This window comes from Xiphias gladius, chromosome 23, assembly GCF_016859285.1.
Source record: "Xiphias gladius isolate SHS-SW01 ecotype Sanya breed wild chromosome 23, ASM1685928v1, whole genome shotgun sequence".
Taxonomy (NCBI): domain Eukaryota; kingdom Metazoa; phylum Chordata; class Actinopteri; order Istiophoriformes; family Xiphiidae; genus Xiphias; species Xiphias gladius.
The window spans coordinates 12,127,695-12,153,161 of NC_053422.1; the positions used below are offsets into that span (position 1 = coordinate 12,127,695).

The 25,467-nt window shown below is 39.5% G+C and overlaps 1 protein-coding gene across 2 annotated transcripts in view; it reads right to left on the reverse strand.

The window, feature by feature from the left end:
• Nucleotides 1-427: 427 nt before the first annotated feature.
• Nucleotides 428-25,467, reverse strand: part of fgf13a (fibroblast growth factor 13a) — a 31,323-nt gene continuing 6,283 nt past the window's right edge. For both annotated transcript variants that reach the window (XM_040119852.1, XM_040119851.1), the window contains exons 2-5: nucleotides 24,866-24,976; nucleotides 18,765-18,868; nucleotides 5,822-6,020; nucleotides 428-2,389 (exon numbers count right to left, since the gene is read on the reverse strand). In XM_040119852.1, coding sequence (XP_039975786.1) covers nucleotides 2,253-2,389; nucleotides 5,822-6,020; nucleotides 18,765-18,868; nucleotides 24,866-24,976 — 551 coding nt within the window. In that variant the 3' untranslated portion in view covers nucleotides 428-2,252. The remainder of the gene's footprint in view (nucleotides 2,390-5,821; nucleotides 6,021-18,764; nucleotides 18,869-24,865; nucleotides 24,977-25,467) is intronic.

The window sequence follows — 25,467 nt, forward strand, 5'->3', positions numbered from 1 at the left end:
GCAGTTTCCAGGTATCTAGTTGTCAGCTTTTCGAATCCAAAAGAGATACTGATTTATTAAACAGAATGAGCCCGATAAGCCTGTCCAACAGCCTCACCTCTGAGGCAATTAAGGTTATATCCCACCTCTATGTGATGCGTTGGTGTCCACAGATAGGAAGTAAGCCAGATATGAGCGTATGTTCAGGAGTGCCCCTCGGGGTAAAGCTTTTCAGGCTAGAATGAAGCATAGACGATCCCAAAATGTACACCACCAATTATTATCGATCGTGCCAACTAAACCAGTTCCCAAAACCCAGTCTTCTCTATAATTGCAATGGCTGGTCGGTGTAATAAATAAGGACAAATAATAGGACAAAGAAGAAAGTCTGACACATTTTAAAAGTATATCTTAATATAAACATTTTATTCAGTGCATTTTCGTGTATACAACAAATAATAAACAACTGGAAGTTATCAGACAGCCACGATGTCTGCCTGTATATGTTGTTTTATCAGATTTAGCCTGGTAGTTTGGAACACATGATCCAACATGGGTTAATACACATAGCCTACTTCATGCAGCTCTAGACCAGAATTTCCCTGCCTTCTCCCATGCAACAGATAGGTTCACCTAATACAAACCACCTCCGGAGGAAACCAAGAAAAGAAAGCCTCCCAGAAGCATGTACCAGAAAGAAGTTATGTAGCTGAAGGGAAGAGTACATAGCCCACAAAAGGGGTCCTTTTTGTACATAATTGTGTTTGTACATGCCCTGTGCAAGAAAGGGAAGATATTCATTTTTGTATGTTGGTTTTTTCTTTTTTTTCACTTTTACAAATATGACGTGTCCTATAAAATATTAAGCCACCTAAAAGTCCACAGTATTGTTTTTTAAATATAGAAAATATTGTCACCACAATAAGTTACTCAAACACATAACAAGCATCCTGGGAAAGGGCTTGCACCATATTCCTACGGTGAACTGTATCAGTCAATAGAAGTCGACAAAAAAGGATGGCGGGGGGGTCCAAGTATGACACAAGCACAGAGGGAAGAAACAGATCACGACGACAAGAGACAGAGACATTGTGAACACAGTGGTAACAGAAGGGAATGGGGACAGAGAGTAATCATTTCATACCTCGGTCATTGAGCATATCAGCAAAAAGCACAACATCAAGCACGCTGCCAACTCCAAGTGTTTAAAATCACTTCCTTTATCCATTGTTCCTTTTTCCCCACAAAATCGTTGCTTTCTTTCATCAAAAATGTACAATGAGAAAAAAATTCCAGCTTTGCCTTTATACTGGCTTGGTTTTCAGCGGCTTAAAGGGACACTCTTTCGTTCTGTCTTTGGTTTGCTGGAACCCCTTTCAATGATAAAACAGCAACAAAAATACAAATACTGAACAATGGCAAGGGAAGAGAACAAGAGGGGACACAAACAAAACCAGTTATCAAATAAAAAGCTCTCTGCTAATTCAGAAAATTAGCACAAAAAAAAAAACATAACAAGGTGCAGCTGTGGCATCTCTGAAAAGAAAAAAAAAACTGCAAGAGAGTCACACTGCCCCTTTATATTTCAGGTCAGCTGAACATAGGCTTCATTTTCCCATGCTAGAGAGCTCAGTCTCTGAGCGTGTGCACTAGGACGCAGGAGAGCTACTGTCTGGCTGGCCACAGTCCCAGCAGCTCTAGGCTGTGCCACACCAGGGAGTTTATAGGCTTTGTATTCACAGAAGCATGGATGAGACAGAGATCAGGGCTCATACTGTACCACTGCAGCCTTGTAGACCAGCACCATTACTGGCTGCCCCGAACGCCTACATGTCTAACTTCCTGTCCCTGTCTGACAGATGCACGAGTGCTTGGTGTCTACATGACCTAAGAAAAGTTATTGTCCACAGGAAATTAAGAAAAATAAAATAAAATATAGATGAGCTAACTGGTATGTGACCATCACCAAAAGAGAGTGATCAAGGTAATAAATAAATCTCAAGCCCAAAACAAAATGTTTAATTTGTATTCAAGTCCAGAATGGTTTACGTGCTGTTCAGTTTCTTACTTTTGATGCTGTTTTGAGATGGAAACATCGGTTGACCGGGATGGCGCATAACTGTTTTTAAGTGATGATGTCTGACTGTTTGTGTGTGGTTTGTTGTCGTAGCTAGTCCTGAACCGCTGATCGGTGAGAGAAGTCTGCTTGGATTCACGCTCTGCTGGAGGTAAGGTTTCGTGGTTCGGCCACAGGCCTGGATTCGGCTACTGGGCTACGTCGACTCGTTCTGACTCACAGCTTTGCCTCCGTTGAGCACAGCCGAGGCACTCCGACTCTTGGTGGGCGTGCCGCTGCCGGAGCGGGAGAACTCTGTCAAGTCATGGAGGGATGGCTCTCTGTACATTGCCACTGTGGAAACACAAGACAAGTGTGAATCAGGTCAGACAATGTGACTTTTTTATTTTTATTTCTTTATTTTTACATTCTACAAACAACAACAGGAAACAAGAACTGTGATTTATAGTATCTAATGTTTTTTCATTTAATAAGGTGTTTAGTGGCACTCTGTTTTGGTTATTAGAACAGGTCCTGTGATAGTCTAAAGAGATTTTAATTATAGTTCCCTGTAACTGCTGAATTAAGAGATCATAGCAGACCAGGTTGGTGCTGATGTTAAAAAAAAAAAAAAAATCCTACATTCACAGCATGGCATTATAAATTCAGGGGTTGCTAGTGCTTTAGCTTTGCTATGTATGCAGCATTGGTCCAATCTGCATCTCAGCCTTCGCTTTTCAGAAGAAATATCAGTAATCTGATGTTCACAGTCTTTGGTTTCAGGATTTTGTCAACATCCTTCTGCCTAGAAGGCTATTTGATGTTCATTCCTGAGGGAGTCTGGGGCTGAAACAGCAAACACAGTCCTTCAGACACTTCACTTAGCCCAGCATTTTTTTGTTACAGCAGCAATTCAGAGACTTTCCTTGTGTATACATGTCAATCAATGGGAGGGTTTCCTTGGGAAATTGCTGATGATTGGAGCCAGACTTATTGTATGATTATAGAGGTGGGCAACTGATCTCAGGATTACGATATCACCTCCACCAGAAACACCACCGTTGCTATCTATTCTTAAACAAAACTCCCCAGTAACAACCATCCATCTAGTCATTTTTCACAGTCCTCCACACAAATCTCACCCCGGTTCAGTGACAGACGCCACTTGACAGACTACACACTTTCCTGATAAAAGCAACTCTTTGTGTCTTGCATCAAGACTTCAGGGAAGAATTTTAAGAGGATTTTCCTGTTTGGGTTTGAACGACGTGAGTCTTCCAGAGGAAGACAGAATGAGAGGCTGTGGGCTGAGACTCACAGACTGGAACCAGAAGAGTAGTGAGTAATGGCTGGAGGAGATGCCGCTGCCAGGGAAGAGACAGCTTTTTAATTGGTGCCCTGTAACACCACTACCTCTGAATCTTTATGAGCTGCTGGAACAAATTCTCCTTTATTTTCTTTTCCTTACTCTCTTTCCCTCACAAAGCTCTTTCCAAACCACTAGCTACATCTGGAATTTAAATTATGTAAAAGATTTAGTAAATAGTGTGCAGCACTAAATAATTCAAAGGTTGTGCAATTTGGGGAAAGGTTTACATATTTGGGTATTACAACTAAAGTATCTATTCAATTCATCTTTCTCATTTTGGATTTGCTGTCAGACCTCAAAAATAATATATTTCTGCTTTTAGATAAAATACATAAAAAGCAGTTGAGGGTCAATGGTTTTTGGTATCTGTTAGAGTTACTGTCTCATTTATCTTCATTATCTATATCTATCATTGTTATTCTCTCTCTCTCTTTTTCAGTATTTCTCTCTCAGCATAAAGCGAGGCAATCGCTCTCTGGCTATTGCTCTTAACTGTGGTTGAGCCCCCCTGGATGGCGTGTTAAATGAAAGTGAAAAGCTATTATAGTGATCTCAGACAGCAGACATGGATTCTTGATTAGATGCTGGCTGGAGGCGCTCCACCAGGGGCAGCATCACATTGACAAATACAAGAAATTAAGAATTTAACTCCAAACTGGAATATCCAGCAGTGGAATCAATGCTGAATATCTGAATGACACACCTCATATATTACTAAGATAGTCTTCACATTGATGTATTACATCTACACCTTTTACTGTCTTTGGTGTGAAGAGGATGTATCTGGCCAGGAATATTTCATCTTTTGATAGAAGTCTCGTGGCTTGATCTCCATTTGAAATTAAAAAGATTACAATGATTTACATTGGCCCTCTCTACAGAGGGTAGAGAAAATACATAAGAAACTCAAAGAAGTACAGTGTATGAATGAAAACATCCATTCTATACAGTAAATTAAAGTAAAACTGCAGCAACTCACTTGAAGTAATCAAAATATACACTGATAAGAAAAAGCGCCTATACCCAAAACTTCAAACTTCAAACTTCATTTAAATTTTTACCCAGTTCACCTAATCCGGTATCACTGTATGATAAAATACTGTATCTGATACTTCATAAAACCAAATGGCTAGACTAGGTTTACGACCTAGTTAGACACCAGTAATAACTCAGCAGTACTAGTAGGAATGTTAATGTGCGCACACACAAAAGATTGTAATGAAACTGTAAAAGATCAATCAACAATCTAAAAAATGGCCTCTTTTTGTCATTGTTTGACTATTTTACGCAGCAAGCCTTTCATTTCTTACTGAGAGAAAAAAAAAAATCTCTTCTTTTATCCCACTGAAGTGAAAGCAGACTCTCTGTCTCTCCTCACTGTTGACAGGTAAATCTGTGTCTTGTTGAAGATTAAAAAGACTGTGGTCTTTTCTGCAGGGAGAACAGAACCATTTTTCCATCTCTCCACCCTTTTCACTCTGTTCTCTACAGACATACTACCACACACATCGTTTGAATGGGAGGGGTTCTCTGTGACTTTACTGTAAAGAAAATTAAGTCCTGAGTGCTATTATTCAAAGCATTTAAACATACTGTTCTTGCTGCTTCTGGTCTGGCTCGGCCTCATTCTGCACAGTGTCGGCAGCGGAGTGTGACCAGCTAGGGGAATCCACTGAATAGGTCCCTGCCAGTATCTCTAAGGAGACTCCTAAATAGCAGAGTCATGTAGAAAGCTGCTCATTTAGTCTTTAGTAAAAGAATATCTACATGGACTGAAAGTATAAAGAAAATGGGGACATTTAAGTGGAAAAAAGCTAGTGGTTTTCAGGGAAGGTCCTTCATTGTGAAAGTAACCCCTTCGCCAGCAAGAAAAGTGACATTGCTGAAAAATCAAGAAACTTTCTCAACAGATTTTGTAGCTACAGCAACTTTATCCCTGATGCTGAGCACTGCACTCCTCTCAAGTTGCCAGCATTCTCCGTCAGATCTGCTTGTTGGCTGGTCAGATAGCTTTGCAACCCCCCCTAACTTTTTATAATCGACAATCTGACAGCCACATCCACGTCACACTGTGATTGGTCAGCTGTGCGGCGGTGAAAAAGGTGCCAGAATGTGAACTTCTCACTCTAGCTGTCTTTTTTTTTCATTCTTGACACAATTATTTCTCACTTTTCATGTGAAGGACTGAATGAAACACTATGAATGCCTTCAAGAAGAGACAATACTGATATTGTGTCCCCGTCCCCGATGGCTAGCTTTTCACTCCGCCTTTGAGGGTAGCTGTTTGGAACAACTATAAATACTTGATTTCCCACGTGGTTGGACAACACATTGTACGAACTACCTCTGATTGAGCATAACCTGACCTTTAATGTTTAATAACAGTAAAATGTGAAAGAGGATCGGGGCAAGCTTACCCTTTAGAGGTTTGGGAAGGAAGTGGGCTGCTGGCTTGTTCTTCTTAACATGGTTCCCCTTCATGATTTCTCCTTCCTTGTTCAGACCGAGGTACCAGCCCCTGCCCGACTGTTGCTGCCGGTATATCATGGAGGAGTATGTCACATAATAGTTCTCAAACACTGACTCCTTGAATTTGCACTCTGGTGTGAAGTGTTCCTGGGGGAAAAAAGAAGAAGCAGATACAGTGTATAGTGGTTGTTGGACAGTAATTCACAAGATCTCATGAGTCTCTGACATCCTGTTATGAAGAGAAGAAGCTGAAATGCAATAGTTCATTACTTGAGAGTGCAACTTAATAACAGTACATTGTGCTGCATGTCCAACACACACTCGGCCACGAAAACAGCGAAGGAGCTACCTCAAAGCTTAAGCCCCTGCTTCAAGATTTTTGTCTCTTGAGAATTTTCTAAATCTATTCCTACCATGTACTGTAGTGAATAATGTAGAACTTTATGGCATAGATAACAATGATATGACAGCTACAGAGGAGCATTAATAAAACATACAGGCGAGATTAAGAGTATATTCTCATTTTGCTTCTAGCTGTTAATTATGTATGGCCAATTCATTATCTTTTAGAGTATTGTGCGCTGTATTTATGATTTGGTTGGACATGGTAATTTATTAGGGCCAGTGAACTTATTATACTATGCATTGTAGTACTGGCCTTCTAACAAAAAATATTGAAATGCTTTCACAAAGTGGCATTAATACTGTTGGTTTATATGCAATCTGTGTGCACTTTGGTAGTGCATGCAAAGTATGGTCTTCCTCACCTATCTTTGTATGTTATTATGGTACTGCCTTATTTCTTTCACTAATGAACTAGCTGTGGGAAGACTCCTTAGAGATGTCCCTTGCTGTTCATTTTCCAGACTCCATACTGTGAGTTCACTCCTACTTTCTGTTTGTTTAAGAATCCATTGCTTATACAGGATTTGGCCATTAATTCTACAACATTGTGGCTGAGGTTTACTTCCCGCAAGGCAAGGTTTTGTGTGTGTGCATGGGCATATGTGTATATGTGTGAATGCTTAGTTGTATGAGTGTGTCTTTTTTTTTTCAATTTGTAGAGTTGCTTGGGCAGTCAGTCTACAAAACAGCCTAATTTCCCCGTTAGACAAATCGAGGGACAGTGCATGAGGGAAAGGCAACTAAAGTTAAGCTAGTAATCAGTGACTTGTTTTTGCTATGCTTTTAAATTTTCTTCTTAGGACACTGTCTGCAAGTGAAAATACATATAGTATATGCAAACACCACTGTAACACACAGTTACACACAGTTTGAATAACCAGTGGGTCTAACTCACAATGGGTAATACAAAGTGAGCTCTTTTAGAAAGAGAAGGATGGATGCCTCTTTCCGGCTGAAACAGGTCTATCCAGGATCAGTCCTATCCCTATTGACAAGACTACATCAAAACCTAGCATATGGCTGAACCGTGTACGGTCAATGTGCGAAAATGAGGACGTAGTTGAAAACTGTTGTGGAACAACTGTAAACAACTACTTAAGACGGAAAGTAGCTAAAGCCTGCTGGAAAAGTCGTTAAATGTTGCTAGATGACGTGATACACTAATTAGTATATTCATGACCTCGTCATTGCATCATATTTGGATGTCAGCCGGTTTCAGCCCTTTATCTGTTTGTTTCTCTCCTATTCTCTGTGCTTGCATATACAGTAATTTAACACAGCCGAATTCCCAATAAAGCTGTTTTCATTTACATGTTTTTCTGTTTCTGTTGTCAGACATCCGAACAAGTGTGAAATAGTGACTGAAACGTGGCCCATTAAGACTAAATTTTAACCAGCAGTCACCTACAAGCCATTTTTAAACTCTTGCTCTCCAGTGCTTATATCTTGATTTTATAGTCTTGATTTTAAAGTCACAAAGCACATAAGTTAAAGACAACGGCTGTGCTGTGCTTATATATTTACTTGTAAAATGATCACTCGGAGGGAAATTTAGAAGCTCATTCAGGTCTCTGCAGCTGCCGTGTGGTCAATTAAATGAGACACATAGCTGTGTCTGCGGAGGGAAAGCCCGACCTTGCACCCACGGGGTAATACCCGCAACTCTCTTCAATGGAAAATAGCTAAGGTTCGGCCAAAAAGTCGCTAGATTTGTCGTTTTTGTGAAAAGAAAGTCGCTAAAGTGGTCTGAAAAGTCGGTAAATCTAGTGACAAAGGCACAAAGTTGGCAACACTGCCTGTAAACGCCCGCCTGATGACATAATAGAAAATTGTTCGTGCCAATTCATTTTGAGAGAGCAACAGCCAATGGGGAAACTCCAACACTCAGCTGGTTGACTAATGGTGTAACTTCGTCAGTCATTCAGTCAGTCAGAAACAGACATTAGCATTTTTAGGGTATGCCCAGCTGTTGCAGTTCAGCCAAAAAACACATCATTTTGGTGGATGTCAATGATGAGAGTGATGATGTGTCCTCAAGGCCGAAGACACCCTGTGAGATCATGACAAACAACATGACGGAGAGTCCTCTAATAACAGCCTCTCTCTTTTTTTAAGAGTTCAACAGCATCATTCTTCAGGTGCAGCTCTAATGGGACTTCAAAAGACTGAATGAGGTTCATGTCTGGTGATGATGTGCTTTGGTCTGCTATTGAAGCTTTTTTGTACAATGCAGCTAAAACATGCAAAAGGTATGTAATATAAAAGCAGTCAACTGTAATGGGTCAGAAAATGTTTGCTTGTTTAACTTGTTAAAAGAGCAACCTAGTATACTACCATTTTGTATTATGCCTTTTGATCACACCTAGCCACCGAGCCCATTAAAGACACAAAACCCAGTCCTACCAACAGGAACAGACAACTATCATTCGTCATCCACTCTCACTGATCTAGCCTTCACAGACCACACCAGACAAAAATCTCTGACAGAAACAAAGCTAAAGTCACAGGAAGCTTGTGACGTATCACCTCGATGGGATACATCCTGTTGGCTCAGCCTTAGTTCTCAGTTAAGCTGCAACATCACAGGGGTACCAAACACTCCATTTGAATAAATGTTAAGCCCACCAGGAGGGCTGGAGAACCAGCTGGGATCTGTAACAGTTCAGTAAGAAATTAGTCTCCCAAACAGTTCTTAATTCGGACAAGAGAGTTTTTAAACTGTAAAGACAAATAAAACTGAGGGAATAGCCAAGTAAAATGAGAAAATGTACTTTTCACCACTGTAAAGGTTTAGGTTCAGGGTTAGGGTAAAGATTTTTTAACATTACCAAGCAGCAATGATGTACTGTCTACATCAACAATAATATGTGAAGAAATAAAAAAGCAAAACAAAAACAAAAAAACATCAGCTCTAGTTTGACTCAGGCCACACAACTGAAGTCTCTAACAGTGTTCTTGGTTTTCAGTAGTTGAGGTTCTGAGCTGATGCCACAGACATCAATATCTGTTAGAGGCCATGTTTGCACTTAGTGTTGCCTTTCATCTTAGTCCTAGATAAGTTGGGGATCTATAGTTCATTGCTTGTGTGTCTTGGCTGTGTCTTCAAGTTGCTGCTTGGTGGCCTAAAGGACAGGTTCGAGGTTTTCCAAGTCTATAGTGAAACAATACTTGTTCAAAAAACAATACTTGATGTGATTGTACGGTTTACTTGTTTGCATATGTTAATTTAAAACGTTACTGTATTGGTTGCTGCAATTGTTCCCTCTGTCCATACAGGCCGCAGAGAGATCCCTTCCTAAAGCCCTTCCAGTGTAAACAAGTGGCGGACAAAATCCACAGTCCTTACTCTAAAGCAAAATGCTTTCCTAAGTTCAGCTAAAGCTGTCTGAGTAAACCAACTTGAGTGGGTATCTTTCCCGATGGTGACTACCTTTCAGTACAAAATTCGACAATCAAGACAAACATTACATTTTTAACCTTACTAGGTCTAAAATGACCTCAATTGTCAATATGTTGTCTCTTCTGCACAACACCAGTTTATTTTAATGTGTAATGAACATTTAAGCCTCAAAGGAAGTCAATTCGAGCTTAAGATCTGTAGCCTTGATTGTGTAGGTATTGGTATAGGACCTATTTAAGAGGTTATGCAAATCCTTAAGCCAAATGATGTAGCTGTATAAATTCATTATTTAAAGTTTTCTGCTTTTAACCACTAGACTTTGGAGGGAATTCAAGACATTTTCCATGATAGACAGCAGTTTGCGCAGCATCCTGCTCTCCAAATTGTTAGCACCTCCAGAGTAGTTCCAGCAGAGACCCAGTTTTTTCTATCAGAGAATTCAGTTTATTTCATCGCCAGCTCTGATGCTTCTGCGTCAGCAGATTGCAACAATATGTAGTCACAGCAGAGTGGTAAATAATATGCAACCTCTTGCTGCATATATTAAAAGAACTAACCTTCCTTAAAAAATAAAGACCTCCCCTCCGATAGGCATCTTCGCATTGTCCTTCCAGTCTAGTAAGTTGTCAACGTAGACTTCTAAGATATTTATATCCCTCAAATAATGGCATTATTGAAAGAAAGTGAGCAAGTTTAACCATAGCCTGTCATGTCTTTAGTGGTAAACTACCGTATAACAGCGTTCTTTAAGTATTAGACTGCTAATCTAGCCTTTTTATGTATATAACAGTATATTTGTGCAATCATAAAGAACACAAAGACTACAAATGTAAGCAGGACCAAGGATTTAAATTTTTCTAATGTGCTATTTTTTACTTCTTTGGCCACACATTCAACTGTGTTGGGTCGAAGCTTCTGACTGCACCATTAAAGGTATTTTAGATTTTCTCCCTTCTATCCTCTCTACTTAAGTCATATTTTGTTTAAAATATTTTTTATTCCTTTGCTTTCTCGATCCTTCTTGCACATCGTTATTTTATGGACTGTTCACCACCCTCAATACCTCAATGTCATCTTTCTTTCTTACTGTCTGACTCTTTTGTTCAGCCCGATTAGCAACAGCAATCTTATAAAGGCCTGGCAGCAGCCATCTCAGTTATGCACGAGCAGCAATTGGAAGCTACACAACTGCTGCTCAGTTGTCAAGCCAGCTTTGGAGCCAGGAGTTTTGTTCTACCTCTAATAATGAGCTTATGTGGATTTGGCTGGTTACACTCGCCCTGGAGAAGTATAAGAGTCTATTGATAAACAGACGCATACAGATAGATACAGGCACATTTAGAGCCAAGATGGAGGAGAGGCTGCTGGCGGATACTGCCGTATTGGAGTTAGTCTATGGACCGAGGCTCGCTCAGACTGACACAAGGAGGGGCCAAAATGGCGGGGATCCCCATTTCTATTCTAAAAGGACAGTGATAGACAGAAACATTCAGATTCTCTTGAATGGGCTCCAGTAGCATATTCTTCAGTCAATAGCATATCTATTGTTCACTGAAACCAATCTCCCAGGGAAAAAATCTCACATCACTTTAATCATGACTCCAGTGCCAGATGGAGCAAGGGGAAATCACTTTAGAAATAAAAAGGACACTATCTGCATAGAAAAAAATATCAGCCTTGTCATCTCCCTCCCCCCATTTCTCTATGGTGGTTTGGCTAAATGGACTTTTAATGATCCCATTAAACTACATGGGCTTTTCCTTGAAATATGCAACTATGACACGTCCTTATCCAAATGATCTACAGCTGGCAGCCTCACTTACACAATGTCCAGGCAAGCGTTTTTGTAAAAAAAAAAAAAATATTACAACATTATCTTACTGTTCATAATGCTGTTAGAGGCTATGCCCCTTTCATATAAAACCAAGAACCAATTAGGCTAAAGGAAAATGAGAGGAAGGCTCTAGTGTGTTCAGTGCGATAAAGATTTCAATGAGCTGCATGCATACCCTGTTGTATGAGTCTGTCAGCTCCTCCTATTTCTGTAGCTATGAAAATTTGTAGTTATGCTGCTGGGAGCTCTATGATACATTTCTACAAATTTTATTGGAAAAGAACCGGCAAAATTCACAGTCCATCTCATTCATTCCTCTTTTCTAAAGCATCAGTGTGGGGGTTGAGCAATGATTTCATTTAACTTTATAGACTTCTATGTTTTCGAATGCTTCACATAACCTAATACAGTAACAACGGTGACATGTACTTTTACCTCTGCCTGCCTATTATTTACATATCAGTTGTAGGGTTTGTTGTTGTTTGTATGCATGGTGCCTTACATATACTGTATGTGCGTATGGGGCGGGGGTTTTTTTCATCCTCATGCTGGGCCAGTGATTCTAGAAATTTATTTTAAATTCCACTGTATTGTCTTTATCAAAATGAAAACTATATTCAGAGCTTCTGTACTTCATTTTATTAAGTTTAGTATTTTGAAAGTATGAGCAAAACTCAACAAAAATACGATAACAATTAACAGGACATCATGATTTATCTTTTATGAATCACAGCTTTAGATTTAACTGAGTTAAAAGCAAAAAAATAAACAGTTTGCTGAAGAAATCCTTCTTTCCTTGCTTCTCATCATCCCTCCGCTGTAGTGACAGGCATGCAAATCTCTTTTCAGTGCAGTGTATGTTCACTGTACATGTAAACAAGCTTGTACATTTGTATAAAAAACACCTTGACTGTCAGTGTCTCACCTCCAAATAATGTCCATTCTTGCATCCAGAAATGTCTTATGCATAAATTCATTCATTTCTTGTCTTTCTAAATGAAGGGAATTTTATCTCTTGGGCAAAGATCAAGGAGAGGCAGAGAACAGTTTGATGTTTTACAGCGATGGGGAATCCCTGCTGAAGTTATAGCAGTGTTGTCTGAGCTCTTTACAATCCAATAGCTGCCTATAGGGAAGAGACATGTGTTGAGCTTAATGTACTCAAGGATGTTTCTCTGTCATCTGTAATATCCTTGAATGTAAAATGCACAAACACACACTGCCCGTCTGCAAAACCTAGTGTACTCTATCACACAATTACACATTTCAACAGTTATAAGGGTAACTATAAAATGAATATTCCATTAGCAAGGCGGCCATGTCAACAAAACACTATCAATTATGGTGCACTCTCAAACAGCATATTGTTGCCTTCTGGGGAGTAATTACAGCTGAATAATGTTTCCTGATCCAATCATCAGGAGGAGAAATACGAGCATAATAGATCTGATCTTGTCTGTAAATGTATTGGCCGTATTTTTCACATGACAAGCCAAATCAATGCTGCACATTGCCCCAGGTGTATTCAGCTGCCATATTGAAACTTAAAAAACACTAATTATGCCAATTGAATCAGGGCTGAGTGCTGTTCTAGTTTCCTTGCAGCCACATCAATGCTTGTGAGACTCACAAAAGCTAACGCTATGGCTGGGGAGTGAAGACAAATCTTGCTAAATCTGGCTTTTCAGTATCCCAGTCTTTTCAGTAGGGTGGAAGTGGATTAAAAAGCATGTTTTTTTTTTAGCTAAAGTTAAAGTACACTCATGTTCATTTGTTTGAGGATAAATTGGAGAGCTTTAAGCTAGTGGAAAAGACCATCATAAATACCAAAAACAAATAGAAACACCCACACTCAAGCCAGGAGCACGCACACACACACACACACACACACACACACACACACACACACACACACACACACACACACACACACACACACACACACACACACACACAACACAAACTAGTGAATGGCATAGCTCAATGGAGTGAAACCTTAGAGGCATCTTGCTTGCTAAATGGTTGAAAAGGTATGTCACATTCACCTAGCAGCCTTTTTTTATTTGTACTTCATTGTCACCATTTTTTTGTCTTCTTCTGTGCATTATCCAGATGACTTTTCTTTTCATTTTAGTCCTTTAAATGGCACTCAATGCATATCCAGAGTGCCTGTATAAATAAGTGAGGATGTGATGGGTTCAGTGTTTTGTGAAGGAATTCCACAGGATGCATCACCATCGCAGGGAATTAACTGTGGCGTGGTGTCTTTGGTACAAAGAGCTTGTAAACCTCAATGCTAGCCTGATAAATATTTCCACCCAAGAGCTCTGAACTCTTCATTTTAAACACACTCACACAGAGCTGTCTAGACGAGACTCGACTGGAGCCTCAGTTACTCACGCTAATTCAAATATGACCCACCAGGAAATTAATAACACCACTTCAAAGGCACTTCGTGAGATATGTGGACACCAGTTAGATCAGGATCTAAAAATATAACCACAGATCTGAAAACATATCCAGAAAGTGCAAATTAATATTTTTTTCAGACTCAGTAGAAATATCCACTGCATTGCTACAAATAAATATAATTGTTTTGGGTCGGTAACTGTATGCTCCACAATTTATGAAAAAGTAGAGGGGCAAAGAGGATAGTAAAGTAAAATACATATTAATTGCTTCTTCCTCTCCCACACATTGACGCTGATGGATGAATATATTTTCACTGGTGCATTCTGCATCACCCACACATGTGCACTCTTTTTTTCACTCCTCATTTTTCTCACTCTCCTACTTTTTTTGTTGGTGTATGTTCTCTGCTCTTATATGTCGAACATATAGCTATGTCCAAACAGATGCACATACACCAGATGCATAATGTAGGGCAACTCAGTCTATGCTCTAAAAACCACTCAAATTAATGCCAGTAAAGAAATATATATAACAATAGTTTAAATCTAAACATACATAGAAAATGTATACTTTAGTGTGCATTAGAATTTGTGTCAAAAATCATGCATGTACATCATCTGAATCCCATTTATTATAAGACAATAATTCCCTCACCATTCATTCACATTTCTATTCATGCTTGTACTAATGCAGACACATATAGAATAATGGGAGCAATCCACAACCCAGCAGGAGCACTCCATCCCCTCGCACCCCGAGTACGTCATCTGTTGTCTCCTCAGTGTTGATTGGGAATCTCCCTCTAATGCTGACCTGCTATTGGCTCATTTAATGTGTGGCTTCAAGGCAGCACTTTACCATCGCCGCAATCCCAGCAAGACAGGCACTATTAGGCAGCCAGCAACACATTCTGTTCAATTCCCTCTCTAATTTATCTGAAACAGAAAGCTCTGCAACCCATCCCCCAACTGCATTCCTCCAATGTAACACACTTACAAGATGTACTGTATTTCACATGAAGGCTGTTATTTAAAAAAGCATAGATGATACATTTTATGCAGCAACCAGTATTCTTTCTAGACCGTAGCGTGTATGCTCTTCACCATTTGACTGAAATAAAAAGACACTAATACATCAGGAAAAACATAAAATAGAATAAAATGCAAATTCAGTGCTTGCAAGAAGAGTTTGGTATTGTTTAGATTTTACTGATTGTGGTTCAAATTCTGATTCTGCTCATTGAGTCTAGTTCTTTTTCACTACTGGTTACAATTTTTTTGAGTCCAAGATAATAAACCAAAATGTTTTATAAGTAAAATCTACCTTTATTTTCTGCAAAAAAACGTGTCTCAAATTACTAAGTAGCAATTAAGTATACTTTAGCTACAGTGTACTATAAGTAGCATTTTTGGAGCAGATGTCCGAAGTGCCCCAAAATCAAAGATCAATGCAAAAAACATAAAATAAGAGGGATACAATGTAAGAATGTAAAAAACTAAACAAAGGCAATCTAAACTGGTGCACTGTGAGCTGCTTTTTCATGGTGTCTGTATTGTCAATAGATCTTTTATGTCCCATAGGAGTGAGTTTAAAAGTTGAGAAACCACAACCTCAAATGCATTGGCTCCACCAAGGTAAAAGAACCTCCAATCAGAACTTCGGAGACCATGTAGTGATATAGTGCTTTAAGGGCTTACTAATGTAGGTAGGTGTCTGACCAATGGGAAGCTCTAAATGTGATCACATGGACCTTGAATCAAGATAGGTGTCAGATTAGACTCTTTCAGAGGACCTGGTCAAAAGCTTTGTAGTGGCACTGTAAATCACTAAATGTGTGAATATTCTCTATTTCATCGTGAGATACAATGAGCCAATTTTGAGGTTAAAATTGGATGTAAAATATAACAAGATATCATCTGTATAGCAGAGATAAGATCTAACCACTTATTATCATTGTAAGGTGAAGCATATATAAGGCAAAAAAAATAAAATCCATGATAGAACCTTGGGGCACACCACAAGACAAAGTGGCACATGAAAATGCGCAGTTAACAACAGCTCTGGTTTTCCCAGAGACACCCAAACAGCACCTAAGTCTCACAGTTTAGAATACTATGATCAGCAATGTGTAAAGGTGCACGCAGAATCCCACAGTACCAAGCTAGATTACTCTCTTGTGGCACTGTACATTAAGATGCCATTGTCATGTCTGCGAAGAGCTGTTTCAGTGAAGTGCAAAAGACGGAAGCAAGACTGAAACTCCTCAAGAATATAATGCTCATCTAATGTTATTGTATGTTTCTTGGCATCCACTTGTCCTAAAACCTTAGCAATAAAAAGCAGTTTCGAAGTAGTCCAGCACTTCTACTGCTGCTTCACTGTGTTTGCAGAGCCTTTGCCAGCAGGATCCATTTTTGTTAAATTAATCCTACAGCTTGCTGCATGTGCTTAATTACTGATAGCCAGGCTCATATCATTTAAAATCACTCAGTGGGAGCTGTGGACTGCTGGGGGGCCATGTTAAATACAGCCATGAATGTGTGTGTGTGTGTGTGTGTGTGTGTGGGGGGGGATTTATTTCAATTATTCCCATCAGGCATGCTTAGCAAGGGTAACCCACATGGATTCGTTGTCAAACAGTTGCTAGCACTTATTAAAATGTAATTATAGGCATACCATACAACATTTGTAAAAGGCTGTTGTGATTAGGTTGTCATTCCTTTGGTCTTACAAATACTACATTGAATGAGGTCCTTGTTTTTAACCCTAACTGTTAACTGGAAATTAGATATCATCATCATCATCATCATATTTTCAATTAATGGAAATATTTCGATAGATTTGGTAAGAACATTACATTTCTATGGACAGCAGCTCAAAAGGTTATACTTATTATTAAATGTTGAATGACAGGTAAAACAACACAGTCTAAAGGTTTCTGCAGGCTTTTGTAAACTGCAATTGTTTCTGTGTTCTAGTTGTCAAATAAAACTCACCAGTGTTGTACTGTTGTAATTGCAAAACTATTGGCCTTGTATTTGAAAATAGAAAATTCAGTCCTGGATATGTTAAAAAAAATGTGCCACATATATATCTGAATATATGTAAATGTTAACAGAAGAATCATTAAAGTACTGCTATTGATCCCTTGCAGAAATAACTTCTTCATTCCTCCAATTGGAGGTCAGAGCATAACATGAACAACTGAACAGTTCTCTCAAAACTGATAGGGAATCAGTTAGAGGTTTGCAACACAGCCTGAGCTAGACAGGATCGGACGATATTGATATAGTCGCTCTGGGATTGGTTCACAGGGGGTGCTTGGCTGAAATATAAATACTGTTATTACAATGTATCTGTGATTTGAAGTGATTTGATACAGTTATTGTGTACCTCACACTGGATAATTGCAGTCTTTTACTTTCTACATTTGTTATTAAATAAATATGTTTATTTTGACAGTTTAAATTACAGTTAAATGGCATTGTGTTAGTTGCAGTGCAGTGAGGTCTACTTGACAGGCTGTCAGGTGTTTTATTTATGCTTCACTGGTGTCAGTGGTGCATACCTCAGCTGATTGGCTAGCAGCTTTCCGGTAAGATCCAGTCATGTTTTTACAGGTGTACAGGTTGGCCTTTGCATCGTGACAGTTGTCACTGTAATTCTGCAGATATCTTTGTAACACTGCTTGCTGTTGTAGCTGTCCCCAGAACCTAAATCTCCTATCTAGTATGTGTTGAACCTCTCGTTATCATTGGCTGTACTAAGATCTAATGTTCCTGATTGCATTTGTTATTTAGGGGATTAGATCTTACAGTAAAATCCTTGTTTTTTTTTTTTTTTTTGCTGGATTGGATTGAGAACTCCCTCAAAGAGCTGAGCCTTTTTCAACAAATCTAAATATATTACCATTTGCAATTCCTTGGGGTAAGTGTCTCTGACTGAACTAATGCTTGGTGAAAGCTACACATTAACCCTGTTTATTAATGTATTTGTGTGAACGAGAGAGTGAACACGGGGGAGAGAGAGGGAGTGAGGCCAGAGGGCCAGTTTTCCTTCAACCTTCATCACATTACTGCTTTACTATGTAATAGATAATTTGTCAGCAGCTACTGCAGAATAAAAAGCTACTAGATCATTAGGCTATCAATCACCATTGTCTGACTACCGAGACCTTTACCATACAGAACAATCCTTACTAATTTGACTGAGAGGATTTTCAGTCAACAGCTAATGTGTGTGTCTGCATGCCCTCTGGCTGCACATCCAACCAGGCTGTCAGTCTTCTCAGCGACACCTGCCACACAATCGGATTGGTGGCATTTGGGAGGAAGACGAACAGGAACATTGTTCGGCCTGCAACTGAATTATTCATTCACCTTGCACATTTAATCATAGATCACATATGTCACCGCGCCACCTGCTTACACAATCCTTGAACTTTTTTATTGACACTGAATTAGTATACCAGAAAAAGATGATCTTGATGAGTGGGCACGGTGAGTTACCCACTTACACAAATGATATAATTAAAACAAAAAAAACTGCTAAAATATAAAGACTTAATGCAAAGTATCTGCTACTCTTTTAAATTATATATCTTCTCTCTCTCTCTCTCTCTCTCTCTCTCTCTCTCTCTCTCTCTCTCTCGCATGTTTTTGTTGTGTTTCTTTCAGTCACTTATGTCAACATAGTAACTCAGATGTTTGCAGAAGACCCAACGTCCTCTGTACATACAGCTTGACTAGAAGGTCCGCCACTTGGATAGAGGCCAGGCCCCCCTTCCTGCACACATGTGCACACACACCCACTTTACACATACATTAAATGAGACACTTACTGATGTGTACAGGTAACCCTCACTGTTCATAGCCAGATAGAGTTTGGTCTGCACCCCCTGGATGGCCACCACTCGAAGCCCCACTGGAATAAGGTTGAACATGGCTGAAAGAGACAGACAGCACAAACAAAAGTATAAATATGGTGCATTTTCATCTCCATTTAACACACTTATCATATTTTTTTAAATAAAAAAGGCAATGAACAGGAAAATACACACATTATGCAGCTACTATGATTTCTTATGATTATAATAGATTCTCTTAGATATATAGAATTTGAGAAGTATTTTAAGTGTACAGAGCAGGGCAGCTTGGTAACATAGTAGATACATAAATGAAAATATACAGTACATGAGTAATTCAGTGAGTCAGAAACCAAGAAAAGCTCGTAAGAGGCAGTTTGACACTGCTGTTTAACTCTGTCCTTTGCCCCACTGTCACTGCACAAGCTACGAGGAGGAGAAAGGCCTCTGGTAAATGATCACAGGGGTTAAAATAGTTGTTATTGGGGTTCCCCATCTTTGTCAGGATGGAAAAGTGAATTTTCAAATCTAAACCACAAACACAGGTAAGACATAAGCTCAGGGACTCAGCTTCTCTCCCCCAAGGGTGAGAGAAAAAGAAGCAAAAGAACAAAATCAGAAACAGACAGAAACAGAAAAACCGTTGAAAGACGAAGTACCTCACAATGTTGCGTATTCACACACATGAACCGAAATTATACGCTTTGTAAAGTTAAGCCTAAGTGTTGCAAACACAACATGTAAAAATCTGTGAAATGGAAAGGAATCAAATATGAAATCAAATTGTATAGCCAAATATAAATCTATGATGATGACATTGCTGGTATTTGACACACGCCCGTGTAAACATATCTGTGACCAGCGGGGCTGACTGCGAGTCCTGAAGCTGAGAGAGCCAGCAGCAGCCCAGCTGGCCAATGAAGTACATATCAACCTAATTAATGTCGTTCTGTACTGTAGACAGGTGTGTGTGTGTGTGTGTGTGTGTGTGTGTGTGTGTGTGTGTGAGTGTGTGTGTGTGTGTGTGTGTGTGTGTGTGTGTGTGTGTGTGTGTGTGTGTGTGTGTGTGTGTTTGTGTGTGTGTTTCATAAGATGCTCGCAAGGAACTCACAAAATGAATAGAGGAAGGCACGTGAGCATCCACCTGAAAGTCTATGGTCATGCTTCTATTCCCAAAAAAGAAAACTGTTGTTGGACTGACTCTCAAACAGTGATGCCATTACCGCTGCTGTGGATTTTTGTTTTACCCTTTTGATAGTACCAAATACAGTAAATAATTTGCACAGGAGAATCATAACATTCCTCTAAGGAGTCCCTCTTGATTGTTAAGACTGTAAATTATCACACTGAAATAGAGACTTTCGAAAACAGACACGCGTGCGAGGAGAAATTGAACTTCATTCTCACATCAGTTAAGCTATGAGTCAGAGTGTGCCCTTACTATAGGTCCTCTTGTCAACCACTTAGTAGATTCCTATCTGCAGACTTCTATGAGTGAAGTGCACTATAGAGGCTTTTTGATGGACTATTTCATCTGCCCTTATCGCTTTAACGCTGCAGACCAGCTTCTCTCTGAGCTTTCATTGTAAACAACAGCCAGAGGAATGCAAAATGTATTTTCTTGGTAGAGTAAGCGGGCATTGGCAACATATTCTTGGTTCAGTGGAAAGGCATTTAAGACCCAGAACCACGGTCATTCTGTTTCTGTCTGTCTTTCTCTCTTCCCCACGCCCTCTATCTTTCAATCTGTCTCAGTCTCAGTCTCTTTTTACCTCAGTTTTTTGCTTCTTCAAATGCCACGTAAAAGGTCTCTCTCAATAAACACTCTTGTCTGTTCTCCCTTCCCCAATGAGATGTTTGAAATAATATAGAGTACATCAACAGTAACAACAAAAGAATGTCAAAATGGACAGATAAATATCCCACGAGTCTATCTGCCAGCTCTCTAGGAATGGCAGATACATTGAATGTTGCCTTGGCTGATCTGGAGATATTTCCAAATCTGCTGTCAAAGACATATAGTGCTTTAGTCTTGTTTGTAGTGTAAAATAAATAGCGGTTCTCAATTTTTAGATTTTTTCTTTTATTATAATTATTTTTCTCATGTATTCATTATCTAGTAAGAATGCCTTTTCATTTCTCCCAACTGATACTGATGCTGTTTTTTTTTTTGTGTTTTTTTTCATGTGGGAGGGTCCTCCATGCATCTTAAATTCTCAGTTATATTCCTTGATACAATATGGTCGAGTAACTTAGTGAACTAACTTAAGCTCACACTAAGATTGCACCACTTTTCAAACACATAGTTACTGACAATATAATCAAAAGATGGCTCCATAGGGAAAGACACACTGTCTATCTTGAAGCTTTCCTCTATCTTTTTCTGGGACAGTATCTTTGGTGATGCCTGCTTTGGCCGTTATGTACAACGGATGATGCCAGTAAAATGTATATCTCAAACAGATAGGACCTACTATTTACAACCTCAATATCTGCAGTATTTTTAGATGTACTGTACAGTAATCTTGTGCATTCATTAAGATGACAAACCAATGATTGATCTGCTTGCCAAATTTGTATTTACTGACAATGTCAGCCAAAGACAGTGAGAGTACGATGATATAAATTTTAATACATTTTTTTAAATTATTGGCTGCACTGAGATGCTCTCTCAACCCTAACATACGCTACACTTAGTGTACAGTGTCTAAATTATTACTTAACAAATCACATAAATGTACATTGACATTTATGTATAGTGTTAGATTTGGTGATTTGAGTTCTTCCTCTTACGAAACATCTCTCTATGTGAGCAGTTCTTGTCTTTACGATTGCACCCTTCTCACTCTGCATCGCTCACTGAGGTTTCTTCCTTCATACTCCCACCACGACGCACACGTACACATCTGCAGTGCACTTCATTTCAGAAGGATTACCAGCCGGTGTACTGATGGAGATTTTCAAGAGGGGAAACTCAATTACTTCCTGGCTCCTAGAAACACCTGAGCACACTGACGAGGATGTGCAGGGCTGCCACCCACTCACGGACCTTTCCTGGTGCAGAAAGGCACATGGAATAAGTAGGATGAGGAGGCCTGAGGGACAGTTTTCACGATTGCTTGCAGGGTGTCTCCATACCTCAGATCCACTAACGAACTGGTCTAGGAATCTTGATCGATTCGGTGTGACAGTGAACCTGAAGGTTCCAAGTAATGGCTAGTTACATTTTAAAACATTTACCCTATCGGTTACTCAGTCTGGGTGCAGCATGCCTGCAACTAGAGTAGCCTGAATATGACAGTACGACAAGGTATTGGAGCTAACGAGTAAGCTGTTGTGACAACATTACATGGCACCTCTGCTGTCTGATTACTGTTCACCTGCAGTGGCGCTTTGGTTTAGGAAAAGTGGGTTACTTAAAGAAAAATGTGAGGCTGGATTAGGTAAATAATGTAAGATTCTTGTATTCAGTAATAAAAAGATTCAATTATATTTGATTGGATAGCCTATATCTGATATGAATTACACAACAGAAGACTGGCTAATTTCTTTCCCTAATTCCAAGATCCAACATCTTCAATCTTGCTGAAAATAAATTGAAAAATTTGAAAATTTTAACAAATGAATGCAACCTTTTGAGTCTGTTTATAAAGCCAAACATCTTGGCCAAGACTGAGAATGGACAGCATTTTGAACATTCAAACAGCACCCTTCTTTCAAGGAAGACGATTTAGAGTTGCCTTACAATTCAAGTCTTTTTTATCTCCAGATAACCAGTGGGTTTGCTCAGTTGTGATGTAATACAAGAAAATGGCTGACACCGTGTAAAATGGGAGGGAACTCCCAGGGATTTATTGGACTTGCATTTGTTATTTCTGACATCGCTTGCCTTCCTAATGAAAAAGTCACGGAAATATCAAACTTTTTTTGATACCACATCCAAACGGCCAAAGTGTGTCTTCTCAGCAAGCTACAGTAGCAAAGATCAAATCCTTGTTTTTGTGTGTGCGTGTGTGTGTGTGCACATTTGAGTAGGTCCTCTCCCACCATCACAAGACACCAGTAGCTCCAAGAGGACTGTGCTCTCCGTCACCATGGAGACAAGTGCACCCAGCGCCTAACAACGCTATTTTTGGAGCAGTGCAAAGAGCTTCACTCTTTCTCTTCTTCCTATTCAGCAGTACTCTTTAATTTTCTCTTCAAAAACTATTTTGGTGCCAATGCTGGCCAGCTGTTATTTAAGTCAACAGAAAAGTAAGTCCATGCAGACCTGATGGGGGGGGTGGTCAGTGTGAGATGTGAAGTATAATATTGTGCGTGTGTGTGTGTGTGTGTGTGTGTGTGTGTGTGTGTGTGTGTGTGTGTGTGTGTGCGTGTATGAGATGTTGTCAATTCATTATCTTGACTTATCTCCTGCACGTGGTCTGGCCTGTGTAGTATTTAACATTGCTATGAATTTATTTAGGAAACAAATTCTACTAGGGCTGTAGTTTCCTGGTTGACTGGTCGATAGGTTGGTCGATATGCTCTCGTCCGACCAAATTGTCATTGGTCGGACAGTTGCCGGTGTTACTCTCATAAAGAGAAAAGTACTTAAGCGATAGCCTTCCCGGATTAAGCCATAATTATCTGCAGCAGGAAGGACACACTACCTGTAAAAATGGGGGGAGGGGGTTTCACAACTTTGAACTTGCTCAACCTAATGGAGACTGCTAAGTCAAACTTATTCAACGTTTACTGAACATTTCCTCGGAGTTGACTCCAAACTATTTGACACCATTTAAAAGAAGTTGTTGCTGTGGTTGAATTTTGTTAAAACGGATGACCAAAACGTTGAGTGTAAACTTTCCAAACAGCAGTTTGCATATCACAGTTCAACAACCCACATGGCATATCATCTAAAAACGATAGGCTATCTTGTCTGTGTTATGATGCTCCGTCAACTCTTGTGTTTAACAATTGAGGCTTTCAGCATGAAAATATCCGAATTATCTTATTGCATTCAGTGCACTGTGGCCGATCTAGTTAATCTAGACATAACGTGCACATTTTCTCCCCTGCGAAGAATCAATTGGTTGCAGAGTAGGTATGATTTCAGTTGACCAAGATTTCCTTTGGTTGACTACAGCCCTAAATTCTACACAAATTACAAGGTGTTGTTCTGCGTAGACAACATCATACTTGCACAGAGCTGCTATTTTTAACGTCATCTCCTCCAAGGGTCTAACTGAATACAGAGGTACTAAATCAGAGGCTCCAAAATTGTTTACATGCACTTAGTGTTGGGATTACACAGTAAGTATTACATCAAAGCTGTTTCAGTGTGTCATACAGATATTTCTCTCAATAACATTGTTTTTGGAATGAGGGCAAAGTTGAGTTCACATAGGTCACTAACCACTGTACTGCACTATTATTTAAAAGCATGTAGTGCTCGTTGCACTGTCTAATTATAAGGTGGTCCATTTCTGCTGTATTGTTACAAGACAAGATGCTGTGCTGTTACTCTTCAATTGATTTCCTCTCTAATTTGTCTATTGGAAAACAACGAGCTGGTGGGTGTAATGGCAATGAATGGCAACGCATCAATACATAGTATAGGACAAAAATGGCTCTGAACACAGAGCCAGTGTGTAGGAGAGTAAAGAGCCAAAATTCATCTGTGCTCAGGTTGAATGACTTTGATTAGATGAAATTAAACAGCTACTCAGTACTGCAGCACTTACTTAGTGTTTTTCTCTGTACTATGAACCAGTACTGTGTATCCGCGGCAGTAAAGAAATGTTTCCAACAATTTGAATGCTGTTCACATCTCAAATCCAGCATTGCAGAATGAGTATTCAGCATATATCATCAAACCCAAGAAAAAACAAAGCTACACCGCGTCTCTTAAACTCATTCAACGGGCATAAATTTGATGTTCATGTTGGCATAGTACTGATACTCCATTAGAAGGTCCTGTTTGTAGTACATGGACTTCACAGTAGCAAAGTGAAAGATCCCCCTGACCAACAATACGGCATGGTAGTGGGTGTATGATTAAAATTGAGATAAAAAAATATTAGATTGAAACTTACTGTAACCATTGTCTTCCTCCTTCGTTCCATCAATGGTTCCATCTGCCTGCAGCTGCAGGTGGAAACCTTGTCGACTGTACAGCTTCGTCACAATCCCCTTCAGCTGGGGCTCTGTGAAAGCAGAGTGGAAACAGCAACAGGAAGACACAAGAATGAAACCACATACCGTAGAAAGACACCAATGTAGCAATGTTATGTCAATCGTAGCCTTCTAAAGGGTTTTTTGAAGCTTCAGTTTTGGTTCACAGCTTACTGCCATTTTGAAAGTGCCTGGAACCACAAAATCCAGTTTAGTCAAAGGGAAGTAAGGCTGAGTGGAGCCGAGGCGGGACAAAAACCACAACTAACAGTAACGACAGCTGACTGTGAAAGCCTGAGACACCTGTCAGTCAAGCAAACATGACCCAATATTGCCACCAAAAACATGTCAGAAGAAGTAATTTACTCTATTGGGATCCGGCGTTCTTGTCAAAAAGAGCTAGAGACATTTTTAATGTCTCTAATGTGTTGTTAGATAGTTTTGAAGCTAGAATCTGGTGGCCATTAGAGGAGCTGCAGTTTAAGACACTTTCACGTTAGTCGTGGTGATTGCCGCTTTACGA